Source organism: Tachyglossus aculeatus, chromosome 18 (genome assembly GCF_015852505.1).
Source record: "Tachyglossus aculeatus isolate mTacAcu1 chromosome 18, mTacAcu1.pri, whole genome shotgun sequence".
NCBI classification, from domain to species: Eukaryota; Metazoa; Chordata; class Mammalia; order Monotremata; family Tachyglossidae; genus Tachyglossus; species Tachyglossus aculeatus.
The window spans coordinates 36,148,109-36,170,407 of NC_052083.1; the positions used below are offsets into that span (position 1 = coordinate 36,148,109).

A 22,299-nucleotide genomic window follows, 5' to 3' on the forward strand; every position below is an offset into this window, starting at 1 on the left:
AAAAAAGTAGCAGGTCCTGTTCCCTTCGATGGTTTTAACTCATCAGCTCACTCAGGGAATGATAATTGCTTGTTCCCTATTTAATTCACCTCTGGACTCTAGCTAAAGTACAACTGCACTAAAGTCTTTGGTAACAAGGGTTGTAAAGACATAATATGGTGATTACGCTCTTCCTTTTCTCTTATGAGTCCATTTCTCTTGAGTTCTTCAGCTAGATGATACGTTTCTTGAGGGCAGAGATCTGGTTTACTGTACTCTCCCATGATCTTAGTACGCTGCTGTGCCCACAGGCACCCAACAAATACTCCTGATTGTTTGATTGAAGGACTCTTGGGAAGTCTTTCCATGGTACCCCACCTCTGGAGCCTTTCTTTTGAATTTAAGATTTTAGGGAACATACACAAAGTAGAAAGAAATTGGAACCCAAAGTTAAAGAAGCTGTCACATTGGTTTGGAAGGTTTTGCTGTCATTGATCTTAACTAGAAGTCCACAAGATCTGGACTTTTTCTTCCTCAGTGTGCATGTGTAATACCCAGCAATCACTTAGCTCCTAGTAAACAATAAAAAATACAGCCATCCAAGAGTTCTCCCTATGACATTCTTTGACTTGGATCTGTGAATTTTGGGCATTTGCTACTCGCCCCGCAGCACTTGAGTACAGATCTATAAATTATATGTTATAAATGATTTATTTACGTTATTAATAATAATGATGGCATTTATTAAGCGCATACTATGTGCAAAGCACTGTTCTAAGCGCTGGGGAGGTTACAAAGTGATCCGGTTGTCCCACAAGGGGCTCACAGACTTAATCCCCATTTTACAGATGAGGGAACTGAGGCCCAGAGAAGTTAAGTGACTTGCCCAAAGTCACACAGCTGACAATTGGCGGAGCCGGGATTTGAACCCATGACCTCTGACTCCAAAGCCTGTGTTATTGTCTGTCTTCCCCCTAGACTGTCAGCTCTTAGTGAGCAGGGAACATGTCTACCAACTCTGTTGAATCGTACTCTCCCAAGCACTTAGTTCAGTGCTCTGCACACAGTAAGCGCTCAGTAAATACCATTGATGATGAAGTACTCCAGATGATCTTCTTTCATCCGTGGGAACACCTAATGTTTTTATCTTTGTATCTCCCAGATGTACTCTAACCCTTTAACAAATGTGATTCTCAAGATGATCTTCATCGACAGCCGTGTTAACGCATCAATGTCACCTCTCTCTTGCCTACTCCCCAAGGAATGCAAGGAAAAATATCCAATAACATTACCAGATGAGGGTTGATAGGATGCTTTAAGTAGTTTTCCATCATGTAAGCGCCCGATACATTCCCATAGACAACGATTGGAGAAAGCTTTCTCCTTCGCGGTATTTTTCTGGCAGATCTAGCTTGTCCGAATGCTTCTGGACTATCTGCCTTGATTAGTGCCATTAATAACCAGGTTGGGAGACAGAGATGAATTACAGAGGGGTTATTCTCTCAGGGTAGCCAAGCTTTAATTCTTGGAGAGCAGCCCAAAAGAAGGACTGCTTAGAAAGCCATGAAAAAGTGGGAGTTCTTGGAAACAGCTATCACTTCATGAAGGAGCAAAAATGTTCATGGGGGTGGATGAGCCAAGGAAATTCTGGTGCTCACACCTAGGTCCTGGTTATTATCTTGAAATGGTTGGAAGCCAAATTGTTGATCTGCTGAGCACCGACCTTTAGGAATTCTCTTCCAGTAAATTAAGTGAAGCCTATTGGCTCTAGGAAGAAAGTTGTAATGAACTTTGGGGAAGGTCTTTAAATCCTCAGAATCTCCCCACAATACTTATTTAATTATTTGTCAATCAGCCAGTGGTATTTATTGAAAGCCCATTGAATGTAATGCTCTGTATGAAGCGTTTGGGAAAATACAGCAGAAGCTCAGGGCACATTCCTTGCCCACAAGGAACCCACAGTCTAATGCAAAATTAATGAATGAATGAATCAATCAATCAATCATATTTATTGAGCGCTTACTGTGTGCAGAGCACTGTACTAAGCGCTTGGGAAGTACAAGTTGGCAACATATAGAGACGTCCCTACCCAACAGTGGGCTCACAGTCTAAAAGGGGGAGACAGAGAACAAAACCAAACATACTAACAAAATAAAATAAATAGAATAGATATGTACAAGTAAAATAAATAAATAAATAGAGTAATAAATATGTACAAACATATATACATATATACAGGTGGGAATTAAGCTGAGAGCTCACCTCCTCCGGGAGGAATGAATGGAATTAAGGTCGTTGTGAACAGGGAATGTTACATTGTACTTTCCCAGGCGCTTAGTACAATGCTCTGCATACAGTAAGTGCTCAATAAGTCTGGTTGATAGATTGATTAAATTCTCACTCTTTATTTCCCCATGAAACATAAAGCTACAAGATTAAGTCAGTGGACCTGGAAACTACTGGCATTCTTGGTTTCTGCAAGCCTAGGGGGCCAAGAGAAGGAACTGTTTTTCCTTGACTCTACCAGAAGCTACATTTGGGAATTGTATTCTAACTGAAACTTTAAGAAATGAGGTTCTGAGTTCACGTCACTAAAATCAGTAAGAGTCCATGAAGAGTCTGGAGAGGTGGGATGGGGAGGGTTTCAGGGCCCAGAGGGGGTTCTTTTACTCCGAGATTGGTATTTAAGTGCTTACTATGTGCCAGGCACTGTTCTAAGCACTGGGGTAGATTGAAGATAATCAATTCAGACACAGTCCCTGTCCGACATGGGCTTCACATTCTAAGGGGAAGGGAGCACAGGTATTTAATCCCCATTTTACAGGTGAGGAAACTGAGGCCCAGAGAAGTGACGTGACTTTCTCTAACTCCCAGGCCGAGGCTTTGTCCACTAGGCCGTGCTGCTTCTCTTTTAGAAAAGCACACCACAGTTAGAAGTGTGTGCAGCATCCCAACCCAATAGCCCGCCTGCATAAGGAGTGTATGTTCGCATGCATATTATGAGTTGTAGGAGCAAAACTATTTTTATTACAATCCAAGTTTGTTTTTAGTTGCCCACAAGTTTATGAATAATGTGGCTTTTGGTCTCCATTTTCGCATGTTTGAGATTTGCCCAAAGGTGAATGATTCTGGGAAAGTTCGAGAGAACTTTTCAGGCATTTTTGGATTATGAGATCATGGAAAAGACACGTTTCTGGTTTGAAAAAGTTGAAATGGTTTCTTCAGAGCTGAATTTGGAGACTTTACATTCAGCTGGCTCTCATCCTCCAAGATAAGCACCTGTTCTGCACAAGTTCTTCAAATGAAAATCAGTATTCTAGAGAAATGATTCTATACCTGGGGGACTGGCTCTTGCTGCTATTTGGCCTGGTCTCTGAGGGTGAGCTATAGGATAGGAACACGAGAGCGAGATTGTGGGAACGGGTTTGAAAACCCATCATAATCCACCGGTTTGAAATTGGGTTGAAAGGAGGATTGAGGTCATGCCCCTTCTTGCTAATTTAAAACTCAATGAATCTTATTAACAACTGGAAGGTTAGCAAATATGTGAAAATCACAGGTGCTGAACCGTATTTAGAGACCGTTATTTCTTACCAAAATTCTAATGACTTTGGGCCCTGGGCTGCTTGTGCTCATAGCTTCAGAGAATACCAATTCTTCTTTTTCCTGGGTTAGGGAGACTTAGAGCTCAACCCAGATCAGACCCATCCCATAGGGCCAGATCCGGTCAGACACAGGCTGCCTCTCCCCTTTCTCCTGCTTGCGACTCCCAGCAAGAGGGAGAACGGGGAAAGAAGCTAAATGAAGATGTATATGCCTTTTTTTTCCATTTTAACTTTCCTTTGACGAAAAAAATCATTTTGACCAAAATGAGGTTCAAGCAGGCCCAACCCCAATTTTTTCACTTCCTGTTGGAAGGGATGGGCCCCCAAAATCCAGACTGGGAAGAGTTCCATGATCATCTTTTCATGTTTTCTCTATCACTTCTTCCCCTCCTGCCCCCCCCCCCGCCCCCCACCCGCTCCCAACAACTAGATTTATAAGTGCGGGTGTTTCTTGGAAATTCCAGCTAAGTGATAGTTTTCCGGCCTTTTTTTCCCCATCAACTGAAAAAAAAAATTAAAGCACTGCAAGAAGTTGAATTTAAAGTCTCATAACCAAGCAGCATTCATTTTGCAGATTTAAATATATGCCGGAATAAAAACAAATAGCATTAATTCACTCTCATTTCCTTAGCAAAGCTGCTGCCAAATGTAGCCACTGCCGTTCTTTTACAACACTATTTTAAATCACTTCCAAGCTCTATCTCACCTCCCAATCTTTCAGCTTCTCACTGATGATTTTGTGATTAGACTATTATTGCCTTTAATTTTTGCCATATTCCTTGAATCCTTGGAGATCATTTTAAGACGCTCATGTAAGATAGTCCCTCGGGTGCCCTGTCCGAACATTTCTGTGGCACTTCAGTTGAATTGTCCACCTGATTCTCCAAGATGAGCAGCCCAAGGTGGTGGGTCTTTGCCATCAGAAGAAGCATTCTGATAGTGGTGCGGCCTGCTGGGTGCAGAGTTTTGTACTCGGTGCCGGGGGACATAAAAATGGGAGAGAAGAAACTCGGGCACTTACCTGGAATGGGGGTGAGGGTGGGATTTGGATGGGGCATACCAGATCTCTGGAACCAACTGAAAGCCTTTCACCTTTTTTCTGAGTTGTGAGGATAATAATAATAATAGTAGTAATGGTATTTGTTAAGTACTTACTATGTTCCAGGCACTGTACTAAGCCCTGGGGTGGATACAATCAAATTGGGTTGGACAGAGTCCCTGTCCCACATAGGGCTCACAGTCTCGATCCCCATTTTACAGATGTGGTAACTGAGGCACAGAAATGTTAAGTGACTTGCCCAAGGTCACGCAGCAGATGAGTGGCGGAGCCAGAATTAGAACCCTTGACCTTCTGTCTCCCAGGCCCAGGCTCTATCCTCTATGTCATGCTGCTCATTTGGGGGACTGGCTTGTGCTGTGGTCGTCCCTTGTATTTTGTCAGAAACCAAAATTTTTCATTTTGGGAAGCCGGGTAATTAGACGATGAGTCAAAATAGTGTAAATAATGGTGAAAACGATTCTGGAAAAATATTTTTGGTTGCCTCCTCCATCAGATTGTAAGCTCCTTGAGGGCAGGGAATGCATCTCCTACTTCAATAGTACTTTTCCCGAACACTCAGTGCAGTTCTCTTTCCTCAGAAAGCCTTTGCTAAATATACCCATGATAAATTGACTGATTGATGGATTGAATAAGCACCTTGTGGGCAGGGATTACATCTATCAACTACATTGTATATATACTTTCCCAATCATTTAGTACAGGGCACTGTCCAGAGTAAATGCTCAATAAATATCAGTGATTGACTGCTAAGGTAGGACAGTATTTCCCAGAAGAAAGGCCTGCCCAGATTCAAGCAGAGGGCCACAGAGTCACGAGACGCTTCTCTGAATGTGTTTTGGAGGCTGGAAAGGAAGTGGAAGATGGGGGCATTTTAGTAAGACTTTAGTAGACAGCAGAGAGGTCCATCTTATGGGGAAAGGAACAAAGGCCGGAACTGAGTTGTTTGAGGTCGGAGAGGAAAATCGGATCACCTGTGTGTGACTGTTTCATTGATGATTCCAGCGCTTAGTACAGTGCCTGGCCCGTAGTAAAAGCTTAACAAATACCACGATTATCATTATCATTATTATTTTGGCTGAGTTTCAAAGAAAATTGAAGTGATGTCCCCTGAAATTTAGTGAGAAGCAAAAAGGAATGGTTTGGTAGGGAAAATTTGGAAACCACTGGTGTCACAGGATCACATCACCCCACCAAATGCAAATTGGAAACTGCTTGGTCAGTGCCTCTGCATCACAGCTGGTTTAGCATTATTAAGCAAGTCATGTCTGGGCATGCCCTTTCTCCTTTTCCAGATTGATTTTTTTCACAATGGGTTCATCTCCCATTCCTCTGGCCTTTTAAGAGTTTAAGAAGCATTTGATATTGAGAATAGATTCAGAAACACTGTGGCTTTGAGCAGCCAGGACTCAAAGTATCAAAGATGTCGCTCCTGTGATTTCTGTCATTCTTTGCCATTAAAGGAGTGCTTTTTGGCTAGAGTCTGAAGTGTCTGCCTCCTCATGGCCTAGATGGAAGGACTAATCCTTCCCTTGGGAACCTGTGGGCCCCATGAGGATTCTCGCGAACACACTGAGTGGATCAGGCCCTCTGGACTCTGTGGACTGGAGTGCCAGTACCCTGTTTCTGAGTTACTAAACTAGCCTTTCAGTTCTGCAGTGTTTAAATACACTGGGCATTTGTTTTTAATAACAACAGTAATAATAAAAATATATTAATATATATGCTTACTATGTGCCAAGCACTTTTCTAAGCACTGGGGTAGATGCAGATTAATCAGATTGGACGTAGACCCTATCACTTATGGGGCTCACAGTCTTAATCCCCATTTTACTGGTGAGGCATCTGGGCACAGAGGAGTTAAGTGACTTGCCAAGGTCACACAACGGACGTGGTGGAGTCAGGATTAGAACCCAGGTCCTTCTTACTTCTAAGCCAGTGCTTTATCCACTGGGCTACACTGTGGGTGCCCCATTAAAAAGGGTAACATCAATCAGTGGCATTGATTGAATGCCTAATGTGTTCAGAGCACTGTACTAAGCACTTGGGAGAGTACACCCCAAACAAAAGTCATGGGCCTTGCCCTTTAGAGGGCATGCAATCTACACGGGATTTTATATGACTTCATTTACATGGCTGTTTGTGCTTTTCTTGGCTCTGACTTTAGATAGTAAGTAAATAATGGTGTTTATTGAGTGCCTACTGATTGCAACACACTGCATTAAGCACTTGGGGAAAACAGAAGCCTATAACATGTTCCATGCTCACAAGGAGCTTCCTTTAGCAGGGGCTGTTTCTTCTACTGCCTCTGTAAATTCACCCAGTGCGTAGTATGGTGTTCTACCCATAGTATGCCCTCAGTAAAAGGCATTAGTGGTTTCTTAACCCATTCTGTCGAGAGAAACTCTCTTAATGGAGAGTTCTATTCCTGTAACCGGCTTCCTAATTCTTCCCAGCTGTCTTTGCTGCGGTGCCATTAAGTCACAGTTAGATGGTGAGAATGGAGCAGCCTAATATATCACGACTTCAATCAATTCATGCACAAATCTAGCTGACAGAGGTCTGGCACAGGAAATTAAACCAATAGTAGTGGCCAGTTTATCGAAAGCTCCTTGAGTATAGGGGCCATGCCTTCTATTTCCTTTGAAACTCCCCCCGCCTCTGGGGAAACTCAATAAATGCTGTTGAGGACTTTTTAATGTTGCAAACTTTCATACTCTTTCAGATCATTTTTTTTCACCCAACCTTTAGATAATAAGAATAAGAAGATAATTTATTAAGTCTAGGTGAACCTAATTTCCTACCTGTGTTTAATAGCGGTCTCCAGTTTCTTCTTCATCCTGTCTAAATTAATTTGGATTTGGCTTTCCATTGGCATTACATTGGAAGCTCCTTGAAGACGGAGGTGGGGACTTCTGTTTCTTTTGTGCTCTCTTACGAGTTTATTACAGTGCTGTGCACACCGGACTAGCTCAATAAATACCATTAGTTGGTGTTGTGGAGAAGTTTGATCTTGGAAGAATGGACTTTGAAGTCCTCTGGAAGCGGTGTGTGAATTTGGCCCGGCAGGGAATGCTGCTTATGAAGGTTGGAAATGACATTTTGGTTCTCCTGAAGGAGGTGATTTCACCGAAAGAAAAGCCCCATCTGCTGTAGCTTCTGCATTTCCCATTACTGAGAGAAGGATCTGAAAGATTGGGATTTCTTTTGATTTATGGCAGGGCTCAGCATATTACTTTCCCCCAGGTACTTTCTTGTTGGCAATCCCTATAACTGTTTTTCTGTTGATTGTCTTTTGAATACAATAGCTGGGAAATCTTCATTTTTTTCTTGCCAAGATGAAGCAGTGGGCCTTGGTAAATCAACTTTAGCCTCCTAGTTGAAAATAAGTTCTCCTTTAGCTATCAACCTATGTAGTTGGCCAAAATTCTAGTCTGGGAGCTGTGCAATTTCAGCACCATATTGCCCAAAGGTACAGGGTAAGCATATTCTCTCATGGTTGTTCCTCCTCTAGGCACACCAGACCGAAGCCTGTGGAATCCCAACTATTCAGTCTTCCCTCCAAAATCTACGCCTCCTCCTAACTGAATGAATGAATGAATCATAATTACAGATATACCATCTAATAACCCAAACTTTTCGATGAATACCTGATTAAGGCCCTCATTCATGAATTTATCTGGCTTTCTTGGATGTTATTTCCTGACTAAACTTCCTGTGGTTGCATAGGCACCATTCTATGTATGACTTTTTTTTCAACTCATCACCTTCAAATATCAAATAAAGTTATGGTGGTATAGAAAAAAAAATCTAAGCGCTTAGTACAGTGCTCTGAACACAGTAAGTGCTCAATAAATACAATTGAATGAATGAACTTTCCTCTCTGTCAATGGCATCACCATCGTCTCTGTCCTAGAAGGCCAGAATCACAGCAGCAGCCACGATTCCTCTCCCCCCTTGAACTCTCATATTCATTCATTTGTCAAATCCCGATGGTGGTTCTTACACAACATCTCCCAGATCTGCCTCCTTCCCCTGTACCCCCTCAGCTCCCACTCTGGTACAAGCTCTGGTCATATAATAATAATAGTTGTGGCATTTGTTAAGTGCTTATTATGTGTGAGGCACTGTACTAAGCCCTGGGGCGGACACAGGCAAATCGGATTGGATACATGCTGCCTCTCCAGTAGCCTGTCACGGCTAGACTATTGAATTGGCCTTCTCACCAGTCTCCCTCCTTCAGCCTCTCCCCTCTCCACTATACACGTTGCTGCGAAAATCATCCTCCTGAAGCTCTCCGCCGCACACTTCTTTCCACTCCTCCAAACCCTCCACCTTGACCCTCTGCATCAAGCAAAAATTTCTTCCAATTGGTTTAAGGCTCCCCACCAACTCACCCCACTTGACACACTACTCTCTTCAAGTATTACCTCCCAACCACCTAAGTTCTCCCCAAACTAACCTCGTAACTACCTATGTGTCAATCTTGCTGCCTCCATTCCCTCACTCATGCGGTTCCCCCGTCCTGGCTGCCCCAAATCCAACAGGCCGTGGCTCTTCTGTAGCACTTAGTACAGTGCCTGGCACATAGTAAGTGCTTAACAAATACCATAGTTATTATTTATTATTGCAAGCCCTCCTAAAATCACTTCTAACAATGCTTCCGCGTGGCTCAGTGGAAAGAGCCCGAGCTTTGGAGTCAGAAGTCATGGGCTCAAATCCTGGCTCTGCCGCTTGTCATCTGTGTGATTTGGGGCAAGTCACTTCACTTCTCTGGGCCTCAGTTACCTCATCTGGAAAATGGGGATTAAGACTGTGAGCCCCCCATGGGACAACCTGATCACCTTGTAACCTCCCCAGCGCTTAGAACAGTGCTTTGCACATAGCGCTTAACAAAAACCATTATTATTATTATTCACCCATCAGCCATCTCCAGCATTTACGTGCTTCTCCATCTCCATCCTCAGAACATGTATATGTCTGTTTATTCTATTTTAGTTCCAGTTATTTATTTTGGCTACTCTATTTGGAAGTTTTTCCAACTAGTATCCTCACTGGAGTGTAAGCTTCCTGTGGACAGGGAACGTGCATTGTGCCCAGTGGGTGCCAGGTAAATGCTATTATTATTAATATTGCTTTTGCACACATTTCCTGGAAAGAGGTGAATTGGAAGCCTCTTAGTAATGAAGAGGCAAGTTCTGGGTCACTAATGCTGCTGTCAGGAATGCAGGGTGTATGTAGTTTGAAGAATGAAATCACTTTGGTTTCCCTCTAGACGGTTAGTTCCTTGTGGGCAGGAAATGTGCTTTGTTTACTGTACTCACCCAAGCACTTAGTTCAGTGCTTTGCACACAGCAAGCACTCAGTAATGATCACTGATTGATTTGGTTTTCTGATGTTCGTGTCCTGACACATAAAGGGCTTCTCCTTCATCATTTTCTCCTCTGGTCTCCCCAGCAGAAGAGTATAAGCAAAGGGGTCAAACCAACCGGGCAGGCCGTGGACCAGGATGTGGTTTCTGGGTCGTGTGGCCGAGAGTAACTAGAATGTAGGACATGTCTTGTGCTTGGCGAGAGCAACCTGATTTTTCAATCTGTACGGCTAGAAATAGAAATAAGCTGGGCTGCACCACTGGCTGTGGGAGTTACAGTGCAATCGAGTACTCAGTTTGGCCTGGTCTGTGGAGTGTTTTTCTCCAGTGATATGTGATATAGGGCCAGGCGGCCTTAAACCTCTGTTATTAAATCCCAACTACTCCCTCAGGTCTAATAGTTTTTGTTTGGCCATTTTTACAGGACTACTTCCAAAACAGCACACAGTCTCTCGTAGCGAGTGTCCTTCTTCTGAGATGGAGAGTTGGTTTATGGCTAAAATGTGTTTTCTGTAGAGGACTTTTTTGTTTCTGGAGATGTCAGACTATTACCTCAATTCCGTTTGGTTTCCATTGGTCAAGGCAATTGCCCTGCATCTGTAGGGGCACCCTGTTGATTTTAAAGATGCAAGCCAAATGTTCTCAACAGCTTAGCCATAAGTCCCTAGATTTTCCAATTGTTGCCTGCTGATTCAAAATACAAAGCAGCCCCAAAGACAGAATCCGTATATGGGTGTGGTGGAGTAATGATTTTCCTGCATCTCTTAATTCTAGAGGCCTCCAACCTCATTTTGATTTCTTCTTCCTCCCATCTATAAACCATTTTGAAGTTATTTTCCCCCATTAGATTGCAAATTCCTTCATTGCAGACACTTTTTTTTAACTTCTGTTGTATTCCCCAAATAGTTATTATAATGTTCCAGAGTAGGTGCTCAATAGAGTCCATTGAACAGCATGGGAAGCAGCATGGTTTAATGGAAAAAGCCCGGGCCTGGGATTCAGAGGGTCTGGATTCTAATCCCAGCTCTGCCAATTGCCTGCTGTGCGACTTTAGAAAGTCACTTAACTTCTCTGTGCCTCAATTTCCTCAACTGTATAACGGGGATTCAAAGCTTGTTCTCCCCCAACTTTGACTGTGAGCCTCACGTGGGACAGGGATTATTTCCAACCCGCTTAACTCGTATCTACCCCAGGGTTTAGAAGAGTGCTTGACACGTAGTGAGCGTTTAACAAAGACTGTTGTTGTTATCAATAGCTCGGTTGGTTTTGCAGTGAAATTTTCCAGAAGTTTTCTGAACGGTATGTAGGAATAAGGTGCAAGTCACATTGCAGTAATAATAATGATGGCATTTATTAAGTGCTTACTATGTGCAAAGCACTGTTCTAAGTGCCGGGGAGGTTACAAGGTTGTCCCACGAGGGGCTCACAGTCTTAATCCCTATTTTACAGATGAGGTAACTGAGGCGCAGAGAAGTTAAGTGACTTGCCCAAAGTCTCACAGCTGAAAATTGGCGGAGCTGGATTTGAACCCATGACCTCTGACTCCAAAGCCGGGGCCCTTTTCACTGAGCCACACTCCAGTACTGGGGCATCCTCAGAAGGGTAATGATTGGTGGCCAGATAGTTTTTAATGGAATTAGTAAGGCTTCAGCCCTATCGGTAGCAATCATTTAGATTGAGTGTCCTTGGTGACCAAACCACTGTACTGTACAAGCTGCTCGGGGGAAATACAGAAAAAGGAAAAGAGACCACCTTCACCCTTAAGATGCTTATAATCTAATCACTCAGTCAATTTGAGTGCCTTCTGAGTATTGTATTAAGCACTCAGGAGAGTACAACAGAAACAATAATTAGAAGCAGCCTGGCTTAATGGATAGAGCATGATCCTGGGAGTCAGAAGTCCTAGATTCTGATTCCAGCTCCGCCACTTGTCAGCTCTGTGACCTTGGGCAAGTCACTCCGCTTCTCTGTGCCTCAGTACTTTATCTGTAAAATGGGGATTAAGACTGTGAATTTCATGTGGGACTGGGTAGCGCCTGGCACATAGTAAGCACTTAAATATTATTAAGAAAAGGAAAGACATGCTCCTTGCCCTCGAGAAACTCATAATCTAGTGGGGTCATGGGTCTTTCCTCTGTTGTGCTCTCCTCTTTGTGCTTAGTACAGTACTTGGCACTCAAATACCATTGATTGATTGCTATAGATCTAAATTGATAATATAAAAATATAAAATCAAGGTCCAAGACGGAAGTTTTTCCTTTGCCCAGCCAGTTATGCCCCAGTGAACACTTAAGATAATTTTGGGATAATTTAGTCAAGCCATTAGTTTTCCCTTTCACTCCTCAGCTCAAGCACTTAACAAATACCATTTTTTTTTTAAAAAAATGCCCAGTTTGGAAGGAAAGTTCAGGGTTGTGGCCCTCAATGCGGATATAGACCGTGCACTCGACCCCTTGGGTCAAAATCCCTTCAGTCAATCTGCCTTAGAGCTCACCTCCTCCAGGAGGCCTTCCCAGACTGAGCCCCCTCCTTCCTCTCCCCCTCCTCCCCCTCCCCATCCCCCACCTTACCTCCTTCCCCTCCCCACAGCACCTGTATATATGTATATATGTTTGTACATATTTATTACTCTATTTTACTTGTACATATCTATTCTATTTATTTTATTTTGTTAATAATGTTTTGTTTTGTTGTCTGTCTCCCCCTTCTAGACTGTGAGCCCGCTGTTGGGTAGGGACCGTCTCTATATGTTGCCCACTTGTACTTCTCAAGTGCTTAGTACAGTGCTCTGCACACAGTAAGCACTCAATAAATACGATTGAATGAATGAATGAGTGAATGTGCAGAGCCCTGTACTAAGCGCCTGGGAGAGTACAAGACAACAGAGTTGGTAGACACATTCCTAATCCATAAGGAGTTTACCGTCTAGAGTCTAGTCTTTTACCAGTTGCTTGCCTGAACTATTTTCCTTTAATTCCCCTTCCCTGACACCCAGCACCAAGAAGAATTTTTTTTAAACTTTGGAGTCCGTTGCTTTGAATTTTTTCCTCTGTCCCCATTTATTTCCTCTTTCGTTCTGTTTTCACTCTGCCCCTCTTCCTTTCCTCCTCATCTTGCTAAGCGCTTAGTACAGTGCTCTGCACACGGTAAGTGCACAATAAATACGATTGAATCTTCCTCCCACTCTTCATAGGTGTAGGGTGAGATTTGGGGTCATGAGGCCTTGGAAGAAAAGCTGCGTGGCTTTTATGTATATATGTTTGTACATATTTATTACTCTATTTTACTTGTACATATCTATTCTATTTTATTCTGTTGGTATGTTTGGTTTTGTTCCTGTCTCCCCCTTCTAGACTGTGAGCCCACTGTTGGGTAGGGACTGTCTCTGTATGTTGCCAACTTGTACTTCCCAAGCGCTTAGTACAGTGCTCTGCACACAGTAAGCGCTCAATAAATACGATTGATTGATTGATTTAACTTCCTAGCCTTAAGCCGTAGGGTTACAGAGGGATGCTAAAGATTTGTGTGACCCATCACTCCCACGGTGCTTAGCTACGTGTCAAAGCCGGAACAAAACCTGCCATCTAAGAACAGCCTATGGAGTTATCAATGGCTGTGTTTCCAAGTTGAAGTTAAAATCCAAAAGAACGTGCTGCGTGAAGTAAGTTCTAATCAGAAGTGCTGCTGTGAAAATCAACACTTTTTAAAAAATACTGTTAATAGTAAGACCAAAAATCAACCACAACACATTTGGTCTGTAAAGTGTAAATCTTACACCTAACAGAGTAAGGAACTGTAGGGCGTAAACCATCTCCCAAATTCTGTTTGGCCAGTTGCTACTTAATCCCAGGGCTGGTGGTCTTGGAATTGTTTTTTAATCCTGTTAAATATTTGATTTCATGGAGCATTTTTCCAGCATTTTTCCAGACCTCTTTACTCTGAGGAAGAGGCGGAGGGGCGTAGCACAGCTCTGCCACCCTGTGGCGTTCCGATGAATTTTTGACCAAAATTATTCATGCCAACAACCAAGTGTTGTTAAAATGTGGGCAGCCAGCCTCCAAAGGAATTGGAGGAATTAGTTTTGATTGCGGGGAACAAGGGGCAACCTTTGCTTGAACTCTTTAAACTATACTGTTTGGGGGTCAGGGGCTCAGTTTTCCTTCCTTAGCCCTCCCTTTTTTTTTTTTACTCAGAAGGGTGAATGAGAAGTCAAATTATTAGAACCCAGAAATCCTTCTTCTTCTGACAAGGATGCTTCCAATAATGGGGACAAAAGACAGGTTTCACCTTTGTTTTCTCCGTCCTGTAGCTAAACTGTTTTTTTAGCGTGTTCAAGAGATGAACAGAGAAGTGGTTAGTGTGCGTGATTCGAATGGGATTGCAAAGGTGACTGTTGTACAGTTTTTTCCAATGATATTGCAAGAGTTGTATCTCGGAGACCTCTTGAAAACTACTACTAACATTTTAATTATTAATATTAATAACAATGAAATAATAATTATGGCATTTACTAAGCACTTACTATGTGCCAGGCACTGTTCTAAGCGCTGGAGTAGATACAAGATTTAGCTCTTCAGCCCAGCTCCCAGCTCTTTTCTCAGTAAAGTTGCTTGTATAATGGTATCCCCAGTTATCTTGACAATATAATTGACACTAATGTTCAACCTTTACAACATCGCTAAAATCCACCCTTTCCTCTCCGTCCAAGCTGCTACTACGTTAATCCAAGCATTTATTCCATCTCTGCCGTGACTACTGTATCAGTCTCCATGCTGACCTCCCTGCCTCCTATCTCTTCCTGCTCCAGTCCATACTTCACTCTGCTGTCTGAATCATTTTTCTACAAAAATGTTCAGTCCATGTTTCCCTGCTCCTCAAGGTCCCTTAGTGGTTGCCCATCCACCTTCACATCAAACAGAAATCCGTACAATCAACTTTAAAACACTCAATCACCTTGTCCCCTCCTACTTCACTTTTCTACTCTCCTACTACAGCCCAGCCCACACACAGCTCCTGTACTGCTAAACCTCTCCCTGTGCCTAAATCTCATCTATTTTGCCACCAGCCTCTTGCCCACATGCTGCCTCTGGCCTGGCGTGTCCTCCCTCTTCATATCTGACAGACAATTACTCTCCCCACCTTCAAAGCATTATTGAAGGCATATTTCTTCGAAGAGGCCTTCCCTGACTAAGCCCTCATTTCCTTTTCTCCCACTCCCTTCTGCATCGCCCTGACTTGCTCCCTTTATTCACCACCCGCCCCCGGCCTCACAGTTCTTATGTAAATATTTGTAATTTATTGATATTAATGCCTCTCCCCCTATAGACTATAAACTCGTGGGCAGGGAATGTGTCTGTGTATTATGTTGTACTCTCCCAAGTGCTTAGTTCAGTGCTCTGCACACATCCAAGCGCTTAGTACAGTGCTCTGCACACAGTAAGCGCTCAATAAATATGATTGAATGAATGAATGAAGTGCTCAATAGCACCATTGATTGATATTGTCCCCGTTACCTCTCAGGAGTCAATCTCCAGTATCTGAAGAGCCCTTGATACCACATTCACATTCTCTGCTAGCTAAGCCAAATACTAGTTGTCTTCAGAGTACACTAAACTACAGTATTCAGTTCCTTAATATGATGTCAACTCTCCTGTTGCTGACCCTGACCTAATAATTTTATTCTTCCTTCTCCCTGTCCTCCCATCAAAAGGAACAAAATAGCCTGTGACTCCCAAGAGCTAAAATAGTTGGCGTTCTTGAAAGACTCCTGGAGGCCAGTTCTTTCTCTTCAGCTGGTCAAATCCACTAATATCCTTTGCACACTCAGAGCTTGTAGAAGCTGTAAGAAGCTTGTAAGAAGCTGACACTCCTTCCCTCCCTCCACCTTCCCATTTCCTTCCTGCGGTCCCATTTCCCAACCTCTTCCACCAATATACCTGTCTCGAATTCTAAATTTTTTGAGTAGTATTTGTTAAGTTTTTTTCTATGTTCCAGACACTGTATTAAACCCTGGGAGAGATACACGCTAATCAAATTGGACGCAGTCCATGTTCCACATGGGGCTCACAGTCTTAATCCCCATTTTACAGATGAGGGAACTGAGACAAGAGACGTTAAGTGACTTGCCCAAGGTCACACAGCAGAAAAGTGGCGGAGCCGGGATTAGAACCCAGGTCCTTCCGACTCCCAGGCCTGTGCTCTCTCCATTAGGCAACACTGTTTCCTCTAGTGTTAAAAAGTTAAATGTTAAAATGTTAAAAGTCTTTCCGCCAGGAGAATGCCCTATTTAGATTTGCAGTTTACCTACCTCTTCTACAGCTCCTAGAACATTTTATGAATAATTAGAGGGGACAAATCCCATCACATAGCTCTTTGATGCATTGAGTGGAATTGGGGGTTTCACAAAGTGCGACTACATACGCTGCAATAGTAAGCTCTCTGAGGGTACAGTCCCCAGTGCTCAGTCCAGCCGGTAAACACAGGAGTTCAATACATCCTATTGATTGACTTCGATAGAGCCGTAGCAGAGAAGCAGCGTGGCTCAGTGGAAAGAGCTCGGGCTTTGGAGGCAGAGGTCACGGGTTCAAATCCCGGCCCCGCCAATTGTCAGCTGTGTGACTTTGGGCAAGTCATTTAATTTCTCTGTGCCTCAGTTACCTCATCTGTAAAATGGGGATTAAGACTGTGAGCCCCACGTGGGACAACCTGATCACCTTGTATCCCCCCCAGTGCTTTGAACAGTGCTTGGCACGTAGTGACCGCTTAACAAATGCCATTATTATCATTATTATTATTATTATTATTCAGAAATATTGGGCATCGCTCCCTACTTATTCTTGAAGTATGGGGAGTATGAATATTTTGCTCGATACTTTTGCTTGATTTTAAACCATTTCCTTTGTAATTGTGTGTCTGTTGGGTTTTCACTTTTCTTGGATAAGTTTAGGTTCAGCAGATTTCTTCCTCTTCCCATTCCTCTCCGTCCTGCAGTTTTCTGTCAGAGCGAATAAGACTTAAACACCATTCCTAATTTTTACCCACCTATGTGTTGAAACCCTCTTCCCCTCCACTGTTTTTCGCGTTTCCTTCAGGAACTTTAGTAAAGAATATTGCGTGTCTGGACACTGAGGTTTATTGTTGGTGCTGTAGGACACGTAGCCGGCCCATATGTGTGCTAATGAGGTGGAACTCTGAATTGACTTGCCAGTAAATTACCATTTTTGTAGGGATGGAAAAAAAGCACGTTCAAAAGTATAGTCTGGGATTTCTGTGGCAGAATTAGTTCAGGGTGGGAGTGGAGTGGGGTGCTGGGGAGGAAAGGACAAAGCCAGAGATGTTAACAAGGTGGAAAAGTGCGAATGTGATAAGGGAGAAATAATTGTCCCTAGAGGGGAAGGAAAAAAAAAAGCAATTCTGACAATTTTGTAGTAAATAAGAGCGGGCCCTTCTTACCAGATGATTCAAAATGACTCTTTAATAGGTTATTTAATACCCTTGGGTAGCATTTTCCAAATTGGCCTGGGATGGTGGTGGGGGGCGGGGGGAGAGAGAGAGAGAAAGCGAGCATCCGCTCCTGAGTGAGTTTCCCTCCTGAATATATTTGTGGTTTTCCTTAGTGCTTCTGGGGACATCATTTGTCTTATAAAAAGGCTCATTAAGAGGAATGGGAAGTTTGTATACCTTTGTGAGATACTCTTTTCGTTTCTGGGCTCAATCAGTTTGGGACCTTCTGGAGGTGCCTGGATCTCAAATTGAAGAATACTGCTGTGGGGATCTAGAGGGCCACAAAATAGTTAATCATGAATGCAAAAAATGTCAAAAGGAACATGTTTCAGTTTCTTCATGAGAGGGAAGGAGGGAATTTTTTTATGGTATTCGTTAAACGTTTACTATGTGCCAGGCACTGTATTAAGCACTGGGGTAGGTACAAGCTAATCAAGTTGGACACAGTGGCTATCCCACATGGGGCTCACAATCTTAATCCCCTTTTACAGATAAGGTAACAGAAGCACAGAGGAGTTAAATGACTTGCCCAAGGGCACATTGCAGACAAGTGGCAGAGGCAGGATTAGAACCGTGATCCTTCAGACACTCAGGCCGGTGTTTTATCCACTAGACCATGCAAGAGACTGAGGTGAACTGTCAATCAGGCAGTTTCCTGGACCAATTAGGCATGTAGTAAAATCCTGTAGGCCCAGGGAATTCCTTGACCAAATGATCCTGGCACTCTTTGAATCACGGCCTGGCCCAAATGGAGCCAGATATTGTGGAGGTCAAGTTCAATCCGGTTTATTACCTCTACACTGGACACTCGTTGTGGGTAGGGAACATCTCTGCTAACTCTGTTGTACTGTACCTCATCCAAGCTCTTAGTACAGGGCTCTATAAATAGTAAGTGCTCAGTAAGTACCATCGATTGATTGATTTTCTAGCCAAGTGCAAACATGAGCAGGTTGGTCTTTACTCAGGGTTGCGGGGAGGAATGCAAGTAGGGTGGTCACTGACAACCATCATGGAGACCAGGCACTGAAACACATGTGATGCTGCATGCATTAGGCTGGACACGCAATGTAATGTCATAGTGTCAAACATGCCACTTTATGGAAGTCTGAGTGTGCTCAAACCTAGAGCATTTTGCTGGGGTACATTTAGCCCAGGCATGTGGTCCAGACGTGTCTCATCCTATCCCATCTGGATTACTGTATCAGCCTCCTCTCCGATCTCCCATTCTCCTGTCTCTCCCCTCTTCAATCCATACTTCACGCCACTGCCTGGATTGTCTTTGTCCAGAAACGCTCTGGGCATGTTACTCCCCTCCTCAAAAATCTCCAGTGGCTACCAATCAACCTACGCATCAGGCAGAAACGCCTCACCCACAGCTTCAAGGCTGTCCATCACCTCGCCCCCTCCTACCTCACCTCCCTTCTCTCCTTCTACAGCCCAGCCCGCACCCTCCGCTCCTCTGCTGCTAATCTCCTCACCGTGCCTCCTTCTCGCCTGTCCCACCGTCGACCCCCGGCCCACGTCATCCCCCTGGCCTGTAATGCCCTCCCTCCGCACATCCGCCAAGCTAGCTCTCTTCCTCCCTTCAAGGCCCTGCTGAGAGCTCACCTCCTCCAGGAGGCCTTCCCAGACTGAGCCCCCTCCTTCCTCTCCCCCTCCCCTCCCCTCCATCCCCCCCCGCCTTACCTCCTTCCCCTCCCCACAGCACCTGTATATGTGTTTGTATGTATTTATTACTCTATTTATTTTATTTGTACATATTCTATTTATTTTATTTTGTTAATATGTTTTGTTCTCTGTCTCCCCCTTCTAGACTGTGAGCCCACTGTTGGGTAGGGACTGTCTCTATATGTTGCCAACTTGTACTTCCCAAGCGCTTAGTACAGTGCTGTGCACACAGTAAGCGCTCAATAAATACGATTGAATAAATGAATGAATGAATGTCGAATTACACTTCTAGACTGTGAGCCCGTTGTTGAGTAGGGACCGTCTCTATATGTTGCCAACTTGTACTTCCCAAGCGCTTAGTACTGTGCTCTGCACACAGTAAGCACTCAATAAACACGATTGAATGAATGAATTCCTTTCCCAGATCCCTCTGAACTTGTGCTCTTCTGAGCCACAGAAGTGGTATTTATTGAGCACTTACTATATGTGGAGCATTGTACTAAGTGCTTGGGAGAGTACAACAGAATTACCAGATACTTTCCCTGTCCACAAGCTTACAATTTAGAATATATCATTCTTTCTCTATCCATCTCTCTCTCTCTCTCTCTCTCTCTCTCTCTCTCTCTCTCTCTGTCTCATTGTTTCTACCTTGTTGTCTCTGTCTCTCTCCAAAGTGAAATTGTAAAGAACCAGCTCTTAATTTAGCCATGCCTTTGCCCCCCAAAAAGCATTTTCACTTCATCTCATTAGTGGCCCTTATTGTGGAATTGAGAGTCCACCAGTAAATGTAATGGTAATTGAGAAGTAGTGTGTAAATATCACGGGTACTGAGAGTCAGAGGACCTGGGTTCTAATCCTGGCTTCACCACCTGTCCGCTACATGACCATGGGCAAATCACCTAACTTCTCTGGACTTCAGTTGCCTCATCTGTAAAATGGGGATTCAATCCTACTCCCTCCTTAGGCTATGAGCCCCATGTGGGACAGGGACTGTGTCCAACCTGATTAACTTGTATTCTGTAGTGCTTAGAACAGTTGTTGGCATGTAGTAAGTGCTTAAAAAGTATATGATAATAATAATATTCCACATGCATAGTGAGTATTCACTGAGGTGATTAATCTGTCTATTAATCTAGATAATCCAGTCTAGACTGTGAGCCCGCTGTTGGGTAGGGACCGTCTCTATATGTTGCCAGCTTGTACTTCCCAAGCGCTTAGTACAGTGCTCTGCATGCAGTAAGCGCTCAATAAATACGATTGAATGAATTAATAGAACATAAAATGTATAAAACCTTCTTTTGAAAGAAAGGAAATTTCAGGAACACCGTTGAACCATTTAGTCAGCCAGTACCTGTGGAAGGACCTCTCAGTGTCTGAGCGACATTTTATAATGGGTATGTATGACCAACCCGCTCTGCCTTATGGTTCTGTGCCCATGCCCACGGGAGGTGGCATTTGGTGGGATCCTAAAATGCTGCTACTCAGTGTGTCATTCTGTTTTTCACATGTACATTTTCATGGGGCAGGGAGGGGTAGCCATGCATTATTTACAAGAAGGAAAAAGAAATGAACTTGTACTCTTGTGTTACAGATTCAGTGGTTCTTTCCTTTGACTCCGTTGGACATACGCTAGGCTCAGGTACAATCTCCCCTCTCTCCTCTATCCTCTTGGCAAAGGGCTTGTTTCAGTTGGACTGGACAGCCATATTGGAAGGCAGAGCCTAATGAAGGACTTTAGACGTAGGGCAGGTTGTGGCCTAACCATGCTGGGGAGTATTCCTGTGGTTTTAAAGGCCTGTGATGCTGTTGAGGGACTCAGAATATCATTTTCTAATTACGCTCTCCCATCGCTCATGAAGTCCAGTGAGTCAAGGGGAGTTGCAGCTCCCGTAACTCGAGTGAAGAAATTAAACTCCTTCTGAGTTAGCTGAAAAACACTTTTTCTAGAGCACTCACTGTTGAGTGCTTGGGGGATCAGGAATGTGCCCAAAGGATATTCCTAGGAGGGATGAGAGGAATGCCCTTGCTGCCATTCCGGGAAAAGCTGTAATTTTTTTTATGTGGAACGAGGCAGAATTCAGAGTGCCCAGAGGAAAAGCACACATCACCTCCCACCTCTACCCCATTCCTCTTACGCCCCCCACCTCCACTCCCCAAAACACTCAATCCCTTTGCTACCTGACTGTGGCTATGGGAGTTGCCATTACCTAGATAAATTCAGGCAGTCTTTTCAGGAATATGCCACTCTAAGTACTGGGGAAGATACAAGATAATCAGGTCAGGTACGGTCCCTATCCCACCCAGGGCTCACAATCTAAGTAGGAAGGAGACCAGATATTGAATCTCCACTTTACAGATGAGGAAACTGAGGCACAGAGAAGTTAAGTGACTTGTCCAAAGTCACACAGCAGGCATGTGGCAGAATTGGAATTAGAACTCAGGTCCCCTGATTCCCAGGCCCATGCTCTTTCCATTAGGTCATGGGTGTTTGTTTCATATACTGTGGGTAAATGGCTTCATCTCCTCGAACCAAGCCAAGGCTGGAGAAGGTATTTAAAATTTTTTAATTATGGAGGGGGTGCTCAGCCTCTATCAATCAGGTCAGAGAGATTGGTCAAGTGAATAAATTGGTGGGAGCAAGATAGTAAGTGGTAGAGAATCAGCAGGTAAGGTGGGTGAGTTTGTAAATAGGTTACTAGTCTGAGAAAAATTGAGATTGGAGAGTTATTTAGCACTTTTCAAAGGGCTCAAAGAGTTTGATTGTAGAAAAGAAGAAAAAGAAAGTTGTGCAGGAATGTAAGATGGCTGGAGCTGTACCTCAGTAAGGATCAGAGCAAGATCACCCCAGAGGAAATTGGACCTTTGTCTGTTCCTCAAGACTGTAAGCTTGTCCTCTAGACTGTAAGTCATTGTGAGAAGGGAATGTGTCAATTATAGTGCTATATTATACTCTCCCAAGCGCTTATTGCAGTGCTCTTCATACAGTAAACTCTTAATTGATTGATAGTCTGTGGGGTAACCTGCATTTATAATAATAATTGTGGTATTTGTTAAGTGCTTACTAAGTGCAAGGGACTGTATAAGTACTGAGATGGATATAGTCCCTGTCCCCCAAG

At 43.6% G+C, this 22,299-nt stretch overlaps 1 protein-coding gene across 5 annotated transcripts in view; it reads left to right on the forward strand.

Moving 5' to 3' along the window:
* The window catches only part of ST3GAL3 (ST3 beta-galactoside alpha-2,3-sialyltransferase 3), a 237,255-nt gene that overhangs the window by 61,220 nt on the left and 153,736 nt on the right, over positions 1 to 22,299 (forward strand). For 4 of the 5 annotated variants that reach the window (XM_038760591.1, XM_038760590.1, XM_038760589.1 and 1 more), the window contains exon 3: positions 20,775 to 20,822. The exons of the other annotated variant lie outside the window; for it this stretch is intronic. In XM_038760591.1, coding sequence (XP_038616519.1) covers positions 20,775 to 20,822 — 48 coding nt within the window. The remainder of the gene's footprint in view (positions 1 to 20,774; positions 20,823 to 22,299) is intronic. 5 annotated transcript variants of the gene reach the window in all.